The sequence below is a fragment of the Danio aesculapii genome, chromosome 1, assembly GCF_903798145.1.
Source record: "Danio aesculapii chromosome 1, fDanAes4.1, whole genome shotgun sequence".
In the NCBI taxonomy this organism is placed as follows: domain Eukaryota; kingdom Metazoa; phylum Chordata; class Actinopteri; order Cypriniformes; family Danionidae; genus Danio; species Danio aesculapii.
This window is the reverse complement of record NC_079435.1, coordinates 25,512,367-25,525,065: the sequence shown is the minus strand read 5'-3', so window position 1 is coordinate 25,525,065 and position 12,699 is coordinate 25,512,367. Positions and strand designations below refer to the sequence as shown.

The 12,699-nt window shown below is 39.4% G+C and overlaps 1 protein-coding gene across 1 annotated transcript in view; it reads right to left on the bottom strand.

The window, feature by feature from the left end:
* The window catches only part of frem3 (Fras1 related extracellular matrix 3), a 42,312-nt gene extending 29,841 nt beyond the window's left edge, over positions 1-12,471 (bottom strand). Inside the window, 2 exon segments of the mRNA XM_056457857.1 lie at positions 7,098-7,187; positions 7,282-12,471. Of these exon segments, the coding sequence (XP_056313832.1) occupies positions 7,098-7,187; positions 7,282-12,310 (5,119 nt within the window). The 5' untranslated portion in view covers positions 12,311-12,471.
* Positions 12,472-12,699: the final 228 nt, after the last annotated feature.

The window sequence follows — 12,699 nt, the reverse complement described above, 5'->3', positions numbered from 1 at the left end:
TCACTTAGGACTCACCTAGGAGTGTGTTTTCATTATAAAATAAAGTTTTTTTGTCTATATTGCTGCTATTACTTTGCTTCATAAGCCCCATTCACAGATACATACCTTTCTGGAAAACTACGTTGTAACATTGCCGGTAATTTGCTGGAATACTGCGCTGTGTGAACGCAGAAGGAAGATTGCCGGTGTTCTGATGATCTGACCTACCTCTCAGAATGTGACATTTAAAAATAATATATTTTAGAGCAGTAATCACAATACCGTGATACAGTGAAACTGTGATATTTTTATCCAAGGTTATCATACCGTCAGAATCTTATTTTACACCTTTTTTATGAATTTACCGGTAAAGTTATTATATAAATTTTCCGGATATTTTCTGGTATCACTGTGTGAAAGGGGCTATAGGAATGATCTCTGACCTCACTATACTGTACAATGAGCAGGTCTTTCTGGCATACATTCTTTTTGTCTACTAATCTTAGATTATGAGCTAGGTTACAAGGTAGGGCTGTGCGATTAATCGAGATCAAATTGCAATCAAAATTTGAAACGTTGCGATTAGTTAATCGCAAGAGGCTGCGATATGAAATAATATTTAATTTCCCCCACCCAGAGCAAATGCGTGACTGCCATCTGTGTGTGATAGCCAATTGAGTGAGCACACTTTCGTTCTGCCCAATCAGAATTGCACAACTGAACTATGCGGAACACTCACAATAAAAATAATGGCGTATACTGCTTTAGAAGTATTAATAGACAAATTAATATCAAAGGGAAAAAAAGCATTGGTAATATGGGAATATTTTGGTTTCAAAGTCACAGACACCGAACAAACACATGTCATTTTTAAGAGCTGTCGCAGAATTGATGCTACAGCTTACAGATTATTGAGCTGAAGCTTGACTACAAAATTAAATCGCAAATCAAATCGCAGTATCTGTCAAAAAAAATCTGAATTAGATATTTTCCCCAAATCGCACAGCCCTAATATAAGTGGAGCTTGATGAATCAGGGACGATACGGAATAGTCCAGAAGACCCAATCGAGGAGTGAATTGTTGATGGCGTCTTCAGTATTCACATGTCAAATATGCAGGTCTAATGTGGACACCATGCGTAACTGTAACAAAATCTATGTATTTCAAAACAAAAACGCAGTATAAATGGCGCCTGAGTGGTGCTAACTCATTTAATGGGTTCAGGCGTCACAGAATGATGTCTGAAGCTCTGGAGGTATTTATGACTGCAATAATAGATATAGAAGGAATGTAAAGCTAAGTAATAGTCACATTCTCACTCATTTAAGTCACTTCAGCCTTTGATATTGCAGAGGTGAGAAGGATATATTAGGGCCAATCTACAGTTTAGGTGCAAACTGCTGTGCCTCATTCAAAATACACTTTTAATAAAGACATTTCAGATTTCAATGTGCATATTTCTAAATAAATACTGCTAGGGCCATTTTAAGTAACCATGAAAATCTTTGATTGTGTTTTATTAGACCCTAAATTATCTAAATTCATGTGGAGACTTGAAGTGGTATTCAAATTTGGGTCACGTCTTTGTGACCTAAGATTTGGGCATTTCCTCTGCATCTAATAATGGCATTACACAAGCACCAAGCTTGGAAGTCTATGTTAGGCGCCTCATGTAATTCCACGCATTCCACAGGGGGAATATTTGACAACTGGACACTGGCAGGTACTGTACTTGCCCACGTGACATTTGTGAAAGCAAGGCGCCTGATCCTCAAGCTGCAGGGTGATGAATTATAGCATAGCGGCAGACCAGCGGCATAGCGGCAGACCAGCCACATCCCTTATGACACCAGTCGCCTAAGCTGTCTCTGGTCGGCAGAGGAAGAGAGATCAACATAAAGTAGTCTTTGGAGGGAGAGGCACCATAGGGTGATCTCAAGGCTCAGATCACAGGAAGAACTCTGCCATCTGTGTGAGATAAGAATAACCCCAAAACCATGCATCACATCCTCTAGCACTCTCACACAAAAAAATCATAAATCTGAGAAGCAAGGAGGGACTAGGGCAATTGGGATCTGGCTCCTGTGTTTAGTGTAGCTGTGGCAGCCACTGGCACCATAGAGCAGTAAATCCATTTGGTGTTTACATGTCTCTCACAAAAGACATTTATGATGAACACATAACACAAAACTCTGAGACGACAGCTGCCTTCTAAGCAGTGTTGGAGAAAGTTACTTTTGAAAGAAATGCATTACAATATTGAGTTCATTCATTCATTCATTCATTTTCCTTCGGCTTAGTCTCTATTCAAGAGGTCGCCACAGCGGAATGAACCATCAACTATTCCAGCATATGTTTCACGCAGTGGATGCCCTTCCAGCTGCAAACCAGTACTGTGAAATACCCATACACACTCATTCACACACACATAGTCATACACTATGGCCTATTTTGTTCATCCAATTCACCTATATGTCTTTGGATACCCGAAGGAAACCCATGTGAACACTGGGAGAACATGCAAACTCCACACAGATATGCCAACTGGCCCAGCCAGAACAGCGACCTTCTTGCTGTGAGGTGACAGTGCTAACCACTGAGCCACCGTGGCACACATACAATATTGAGTTACTACCGAAAAAGTAACTAGTTGCGTTACTTACTTTTTATTCTAAGTAATGTTTTACATTACTTTTGAGTTACTTTTGCATTACTATGCATAGTATGTATTATAACATAGTATGTACTATGCATAGTATTTGCATAGATTGTGACTATTAAGAACCACTATCCATTGACAAGTGCGCAGCGCACGTACACATGGATTAACGTGAAAATAATTCTTTTGACTGCATTTTGTTTCAAGGCCACATTCCTTTAATTAACACTTTATGTAAATAAGTGAGACCAATATAATTTAAAGAAGAAATGTTTTAAGACAGTTGGCGCGGTGGAGCAGTGGGTAGCGCTGTCGCCTCACAGCAAGAAAGTCGCTGGATTCGAGCTTCAGCTGGGTCAGATGGCATTTCTGTGTGGAGTTTGCATGTTCTCCCCGTGTTTGCGTGGGTTTCCTCCGGGTGCTCCAGTTTCCCCCACAAGTCCAAAGACATGCCGTGCAGGTGAATTGGGTAAGCTAAATTGTCTATAGTGTATGTGTGTAAATGCGAGACTGTATGGGTGTTTCCCAGTGCTGGGTTGCAGCTGGAAGGGCATCTGCTGCGTCAAACAAATGCTCGATAAGTTGGCGGTTCATTCTGCTGTGGTGACCCCTGATTAATAAAGGGACTAAGCCGAAAAGAAAATGAATGAATGAATGTTTAAACCACTTTAATTCACCTTATTCTCTGCGTACGAGCGGGTGCAGCCATTTGATTCTTTTTGGCTTGAGACTTCCGGTCTCATTCACTTCCATTCATTTTTAGATGTTAAAAACAGCTCGTTATGCTGCTTGATGCTGCAAAGTGATATTTTCTTATATTATTATTCTATTTTGTCTGTATAGTCATGCTAACACTTGCAAGTAGTTTGACCGTTTTCTGGTGTTTTTATCCCTTGTCATTTCTCTCATAGGGAGCTGAATCGGAAGTTCTAAAACAATAGTAAAAACGAGTGCACTTCCGCATTGAAGAATAAGGTCAATATTGCCAGTTTGTGTTTTTAAAGCTATTGTTAAACATGTTAAATTGGCACATTTTTTATATATATCTGTGAAAATATCTGCCATTTATATGCCTTAGTCAAGTCAAAAACTTTAATACAAAACATTTAACATGCTACAGTCAGAAAATGAATGGGACGATGTACCCGCTTCAGGTATATATTTGGACATGTTTGTGTAATTCTATTCTAAATCCCAAACCATTAAATTTAGTATTATTGATGTTGTTTTCAGGTGTTGATGAAATAAAAAAATAAAGATATAAATATCTTCTAAATGTAGTGGACAGAGCACTTTTTTCCATGGTTGGGAATGGAAAACCAGAAGTTGATCCCCAGTGGAGTGATTAAATAGAACCCTTATGGCCCGTCTACTGAGTGGCATGGTACGGTACGGTTTGGTACGCTTTTATTGCCGTTTCCACTGTCAAATGGCCCATTTGCACTGAGTGGTACAGTACGATATGGGACGGTATGCTTTGATGGCCATTTCCACTGTCAAAGGGTACCAAAAAGCTAAATTTTGAGCTGATGATAATAACGTATGCTTAATTATTGAAGTGCTTCTGACATCCGATCCTTTTAGAAATTGATAAACGCGAGTGTGAAGCGTGAAACCATGAACAAACTGCCATGTTTAACTTTTATCATCACCTTTTGGACTATTATAAACTGGGATGATGGAATTACTTTCTAACAAGAGGTTCCATGTGCTGGCGAAGATTAAAGATACAGATGAGAGATTTGCACTGACCGTGGGCTATAGGTTGTGTGCTGTTTTTGAAACCAAATACGAACCACAGTAAATGCATGCTGTGTGTAAGTAAATGCTGCAGAGATTTTAAGGGTCTGTATGTGTTCATATATGTTGCATTTATTTTCTTATTTTATATAATTGCAGATGTTACAGTAGGCTATTTCATTGTTATGTCATTGATCTGCAGTTTTAATAAAATTATGTTCATATAAAGGTTAGTAATGAAAATTTTTAAAGTATTTATGTGTATAAAGCATCTGTTTTGTGACAAGTGCTTCTCATATGATATGTGAACTACCGCACAGCTTTACTTTGACATTTCCTCGAGCGAGAATGACGTCGACTGAAACTTTCTTTCATACACCACGCCCACCATTGGTACCCTTTTTGCAGTGTAAACGCAAGCCTGATAAGGGTGACCCGTACCGACCCGTACCATACTGTACCAGTCAGTGGAAACAGGCCATTAGTAGAGAGAGGAACATTTCAATCCACTCCAGGCTTTGATCACATCCCCTCAGCAGGCTGAATACACAACTTATCTTTCCTTATTTTAAGACCTACAATTTAAGACATTTATTACAAGGACAGGTGGGAACCCAGCAACAGATGGAAATCCATCATAGACAGATGCAATTAACGGAGATCTGTCATAGCAACGGATAACTTTAATTAGATTTGTGTGTGTGTGTGTGTGTGTATGTGTAATTGTTGAAAGAACATCCAAATCAAACACCCTAGCTTATCAGTATGATCTTCTCCATCTTCAGCATCTGAGGGGGAAGCCCTGGGGTTTTTAGTATATCTTGTGATGGCTTTGAGTTTCAGTCAAGCATAGAGTGATCTTTGAAAGTAGATCTGTTAGCAGACATCCCTGTCTGCAGTAACTTCTACACTTACACCGGGTCAGTGTAGCTGGAGCCACAGATCTCAGAGGGAAATGCATTCCACCATCTAACAAATGATCATATAGCATTGGTTTGGATATGAGTTATGTCCCTAATATGAATAGCTTCACTTCTGTTATGATGTCTAAGCTTGTATTTAGCTATATATTTTGGTGGAGGGAGGTTTTCAGTTTGAAATATCTGTGAGGAGAACACACTGACTGAAACAAAACTCAATTTTTCTAACGGAAGATTATCTCTGTATAATGCATGCTAAATATCAGTGCAGATGCTTTTTTTAAAGCACTAACCAAACAAATGCTGCTATTCCTGTTGTAGTAAATGCCACATTTTTGCTTGTGTGTTTTGTACAGGTAATTTTTTTTATGTAGCATAATTTCACAAAGTCTGATTGTGTTTTTATTTAAGAAAAAAGGCAATCTCTGTACACTGTGTAACATTGTGTAGATTGTTATTATAGTGCAATGGTTGCCTGTAATTTAAATCACTAGATAGTTTAAGTCCACGATTAAGCAAAGAAACACCTGTTAAAATACTTAAATTCATTTTTTTTTCTTGTTTATCTTTAAAAAACTAGAAATTAGCATCAGAACTACTAAGTAAAAAGTCTATGGTTGGCATTGCTAATGAAATGGAAGAAGTGGTGCATCACTACTTTTAATCATCTTACATACAGTATACAAAGCAAGTAGGAATTGTGGTAGGGTTTTTTTGTTGCTTGTTTTAATGACATAGACATGCAGCAGGGGTTATCAAAGACAGTGAGCTTACTTTAATACATATGCATTTTACTCTGAAAAATACAACCTAATAATGTAAACACTCCTGCAGTGAGCCTCTCAAAGTGAAGAGGCTGTGACCTTGTTTCTTTCATTTCTGTTATTTATAACCTATAGTAATTTCCACTGTCAATTCAAGTTTTAAAATCCACTCACAAATAGTAAACTCAAAACTAGTGCTGGGTCATTTTATCAAAGTTATGTTTTGGCACTATTTTATTTCTTTGAAATATAGATATCACAGTTTTGAGCTAAGTAAAATATCTGTAAATACCAGTTCTACTCCAAGTAGTAATAATTTGTAGCACAAGTTTGTTTTGAGACTGTGTCTGAATGGTGTTGTTTTTTGTCCATCTTGGCTAGACCTCTGACAATGTGTATCTTTTCCTGGCTCTTACAGCAGTGACTGCCTCCAGCTGAAATGTTGCCAAAGAGATGAAGTTCCAGCTCTGGTGCATGCTCTGGTTCTTATGCAGTTCAAGTGCCATCATTTAAAATACTAACAAGCATATGTCTGCTCCTTTCTAAATTTACAAGTAATGAATTCATACAGACACATAGTATGATATAGTATGTAAGTTAGCATGTGAACTACAAAAAAATAAACAAACTATAGCCTTATTGGTCTTTTAAAGTTAGACCTATAGTCAAAAAAGAACTATATCAAGCACCTTAGACAATTGCTATTATTCATTTACTTCCAAGGCTCTACTAACTTGTCTAGGCTCATTCAAGTTGAGCGATTGTTAAATCACTGTTTTCATTATAATATCTGTGCGTCCTATTCTAGCTTTTAACTTCCACTGTATGAAGAACTGTATAATAATAACTGTTTTTTGATTACTTTTAATATTGACTCTGACAAAGAAGCACTCTCCAAATTATAAACCACTTTACGAAAGCCCCTTCAGCAAAGTGCATTTAAAAGATCATCTGAAAGCTTTGGAATTCCAACAGCAGCTTTAGTGACACTTGACACTTTTGCTTAAAGAGGGGGGTGAGAAAGACATTCTTACCATTGTCTTCCACTGTGAAGTAGAATATGTCACTTGTGGCATTGGACCCATCGAGAAGGACATAGCAAATCTTCATATCATCAATATCAGCTAATGAGGTGAAAGAATACGAGTATTAGAAATTTGATACTTGTACTTTTTCATAATAGAATTAGGAAACAAAAGATAAATTACATTCACTTACCCTGTGAGAAGGACTTGATGCTATCATTTCCCAACGCAGAATTCATGATAAATCCATGAAGAGGGCTCTCAGTCACAACATATTTAAGCACTTTGTTGGGGCTGTCTCTGTCTTCAGATTTTAGGGCTTTGCTGGTAATCAGAAATCCAAGATGACCAGTATGAAGAACCCGAAGTGTGGGCGCTGCTTTGTTTACGAGAATTTGAGGCACCCCATTGTCCACTGTGTTGATATAAATGGTCATCATCTGAGGCTTACGGGTTTCATATACAGTATCAGGGAAAACATAAAATTCATTGTGAGTCCCATCAGTAACTGTGAAGGAGAAACTGTCTTCGTTTGTCTCTGTACCATCATGTCTATAAGTAATAAGGTTTTCATTTAGATCTTGCTTGGTAAATGACGTTATGACTTGTGTTCCATTGAACAGAATCTGACCATGAACCGGCACTTGTGTCACTATAAATCGAAGCAGGTTGTCTGGTGTGTCACGGTCCTCCACTGTCAGTTCAAAGGGTGTGATAAGCTTAGCTTCTCCCTCCCCCAGAACTAGCTTGTTGATTGTCAAAACTGGCTTCTTGTTGTCTACATCTGTAATAGATACACGGAAAGTGCGGAAGACTGGGTTATAACCATCTGTCACCTCAAACTCAAAGCTGTCCATCTTCACTTCATCATCAGATGTATGGATGTAGTAGATTTTGTTGCCAGCTAGCTGTAGCTGAGTAAAGGTGGAGATGGGAACCCCCGGGAGATCTGTACTTTCAAGATGGCCTCTGCTAGGAGCACGAGTAATACTAAAACTAAGATATTCATCTGGACTGTTGATGTCAGATGTGCTGAGAAGGTCTGTGGTCAAGGTGACCTTACCTCCCTCTTTGAGAGTCACACCCTTGTTAATAACATCAGGAAAAACCATGTCCATGCTACCAATATTAATGTAGAAATAGCGATCAATAAGGGGATTGATTCCATCAGTAACATCAAACTTAAGCAGATCACGCACACCCTCCTGGCCTGTGTGAACATACTGAATCAACTGTTTGTCAAGTTCATCTTGAGTAAAATTCATTCCAATACTAACATTGCCAATGACAACTCCATGTTTGGTAATTCTCTGAAGGTAGCCTTGACCAGGGCCATAGCGGACAATGTAAGTAAGTTCTTTGTCCTCTGAATCCAGATCTGTGGCCTTTAGGACTCTGTTGCTGATTACTTTAGTTTCTCCAATTTCTACCTCTAGGCCATCGTTAATGGCCATCCTTGGAGTTTCATCATCAACAGGAATGACAATTATGATGACTTTCTCCTTAACAGTGTGCTTTCCATCAGTGAGTTGAATTTCAAAACTGTCTTCCTTGGTTTCAGAGTCATCATGCTCATAAACAATATTGGAAGCCTCCTTGATTTGCTCTAAGGTAAATTTCACCACTGGAACTGTCCCAGTGCTCAATTGCTGAACTATGTTTCCATGTTTTGGGTTTTTAAGAATTTCAAAAACTAATTCATCACTTGGGATGTCTGCATCAGCAGCATTCAAAATAGGAGTGTCAATAACCAAGCTCATTCCTTCCATGACAACAAACTCTCGAATGAAAATCTCTGGCTTTTCGTCATTTGCTGGGATGATGACGATGGGGAAAAAGTGCCTTTCTGAAAAGTTAATGCCATCAGAGCAACGAAAAGTGAATCTATCCTCCACTGGCTCCACACCTTTGTGAATGCTTTGGACATAATAAATATGGCCTAGACCAACATCACTAATGGTGAATGCAGTGATGGCAGTGCCTGCTCTGGATTTTTCAGACCCAGGAGCTGGGGAAATGTTCTCCACATAGCCGGATGTGGATTGGATAATTATAGTACACAAGATATCATCATCATCAGTGTCAGTGTCCTCAGCTTGAATGTGTTCTAATGTGATAACATTTTTTTCACCCTCAACTACTACAAACTGGCTGCCAACATTAACAATAGGTGGAATGCTGTCTACAGGCAGAATGGTGACATGGACACGGACCCCTTGAACTTTGTTGCCACCAACAACCCATTCATCTGACATGTCAGATATAGTGAGATTAAAGGAGTCATGCTCTTTGATGGGGCCAATTTCTCCGCTAGTGTGAACATAGACAACCACACCATTGATTATGTCTTGCTGGGTAAAACGCTCAGCAGGAGCTCCATTCACCATTATTTCTCCTAGCCTAGGAGGCTCCTCAACTATGAAAGTCAGCATGAGGTCATCTGTGTCTTCGTCATGACCCTGGATAACATTACTGGTGATTTCTGTTGCACCATTCTCAAGCACATCTATTGATGCACCTAACAAACCAGCTGGTAGCATAATTTTTGGAGTCTCATCATCAACAGGCTTGATGCTGATCTTGACAACAATGGGGACTTCATGAAAGCCATCGCTAATGTCCAGCTTAATTACATCGTAAAGGGATTCTTCACCACTGTGAATGTAGGCCATTCGGCTGTTTTCAATGTCCTCCAACACAAATGTTTCTCCATTAGACATGTCAATTCCTAAATATTGCAACTGCCCAAACCTGGGTATCTGAGTCACTATAAATTTTATATTCTCATCCTCAGTGTCCTGGTCAGAGGCATCAAGTTCATTTTTGGTTATTATAAAAGTATTCCGCTCAAGAACAGTGAAACCGGTGTTGGTAATTGCAGGGGGTTTGTTGTCGACAGGCTGTAAAAAGATTGTAAAAAGTCCATCAACTGAATTACTAGCAGTGTCCTCCACACTGAATGAAAACTGGACCACTTTTGGAGTAATACCAAGCTCTTGGTCTGGGGGTTTGTATGCCACTTTATGGTGGTTGATCTGAGCTTGTGTAAACTCACTGATTATTATATCTGGGCTATCTGTCAGTACAATGGCACCAAGAGGAACAGGGTGGTTTTCATCTGTATCAGTAGGAGGTTTGATAATGGTATATTTAAGATCCCTGTCATCACAGTCCAGATCTGTGTAACGTAGAAATTTCTTCTTAAAAAATGTCAGCTCATATTCTTTTACTGTCATGTGTAGTGTGCTGCCAGGGTAAAGTTCTGGCGGAACATCATCCACTGGATGGATTTTAATGGTGAATACATGCTCTCCTGATTGATTTGGTGGGTCATTGTCATCCTGAACTCTGAAGACAAACTGGTCAGTCACAGTAGTGGTACTATGAGGTCCTTTGTGACGATAGAACAGCTTCCCATCCAGAATGTCCTGCTGAAACCATTCTGTCACCACCTGTTCAAACATCTCATCTGTTGCACTAAATTTCCACACAGATGGATCTGGAGGAGGCTCCACCTGCTTGATGAGCAGCTCACCAATTGTTGAAAATGGCTCTTCTAATATGAATTTAATGGTTGAATCCTCTGAGTCAATGTCAGTGGCACTCAGGATAAATGGTGAGATTTGCATTACTTCATTCTTAAAAAGCACAATGCCAGTGTTTGCATTTATAATGGGGGGTTCATCGTCGGTTGGGGCAATTGTGATGGGAAATAAAAACTCTACTTCATTAATGCCATCGGTCATTCGGAATATAATGTTATCACTGTAGGTATCACTTCCATCATGCTGGTACACAACAATGCCAGCATCTAAATCAGCTGGTGTGAAAAACTTTCTTTGAGAGCCTAGCACTGATAGCTCTCCATGTTTCAAGCCATCAACAACAGTAATCTTCACATCATCAAGATTGTCTTCATCGCTGATCTCTAAATTCTGTGAGCTGGATAGTGGTCTCGACTGACCCTCAAATAGCAACTGTCCTGTATTTTTGGTTACCACCGGAGCTAAAGTATTCATTGGCTTCACAACAATCATGAACGCAAAAGGATCAGAAACAGCCCCATCTGTGTCAACAATTTCAAATTCAATCTGGAAAATTCTTTCTATATCTGAATCCTCAGAGGGAGGTTTATAAGCGATCTTCAGGTCTTTAATATCTCTCTGATGAAAAGAAGTGATTGGCTGGTTTTGATCATCTGTGCTGATTATAAATCCCTGCTGATAACCCAGGGGAGATGTTATATTAAAAATTAATTCATCAGATTTTGATTCGATATCCTCAGCTGCCAGCATATCTGAAGTAATGGCGGTCATCACAAATTGGTCAATCTCCATCATCATCATAGATATAAAGCTAGGTTTTGGTTGTGTATTTTCAGTACCCTCTTTGATTCTAACCATTATCTGAAAATGTTCTTGTTGAATAGTCTTTCCGTCATTATCTTGTACCTCCACTAGCATAGGAATGTAGTCTCTGTTAGGAGAGTTGGTGGTTGCGGTGTGCTGATACTGAATTCCCTTCTTAACAAAATCATCACAGTTAATCATCTGGCCATTAACAGAGTTATCAGTTAGACTACCATACCTGGGTAGTTTGCCTGCTCCAACTAGTGTGGTCACCTTGCATGTAGTGACACCATCTTCAAATGCAAATTCCAGAGTTTTTTTGTCAATTGGGTTGCTTACCCCATTGAGCTTGTCCACAATAAGAGGCATGTTACGAGTGAGAATCTCCAGTTGCTGAAAAACCACTTCTACTTCAAGAATTAAAGGAACCACCACCGTGTCTGTGTTAGAGTCATACCTCAGTTGCAGTTTAATATGGTCTTTGCTTGGGCTCCGGGAACCAAAATGAGTATATTTCACCTCTTCTGCTCCAAAAGAGCATGGGAACTTCTTTGGTGTTAACATTCCAGGTCTTTGAGCCAGTGGGTCATTGTCTAGCACTGTAATGTGACAGCGATCTCCTGCATGCACTTCAGTCACAAGGTCATTAATAGGGTCCAGATATACCGAGCGTCCAAAGGGAACTCTTATCCCATTGTTGGCTACCAAGATTGTTTCGGAGGTAGGTCCATGTCGATGACTGTGTCGGAAAGCGGCGTCGAAAGGATCTGCATCCACTTTAGAAAGACAACATCCTAAAGAAATCAATATTAACAGGCACTTTAGAGGTGCTTCTGCTGTAGTTAGCCTTCCTCTTTGCAGACAACCGGCCATATCTACAGCTAGTTGGACTGCATGAATTTGCAAAAATAAAATAAAAAAGGAAGAAAAAAAATCACTGCAATGCAGTATGATTTAAGATAGTTCTCCTGATTTTTTTTTTTTTCAAGGCTTGGTTTTGCTCTCCTCCTTTTGTTTCCCCCTCTCTCTGTTATTACACACAGTACAGATGCTGCCAACCTAATGAAGCACTGCAGGTAATACTTAACAAGGGAGATAGTGACAGCACAAAACTCCACCCACAGTCCAGCCTCTCTTAGGGCTAATTTAAGGCAGCGCATTGGACAACCCCCCCAAAGTGTTGCATTCACTCAAACCCTCCCTCCTTTTTTCTCCTACCTTCCACACCAAAAGCAAAGCAATATATATATGTGTATAGTTTT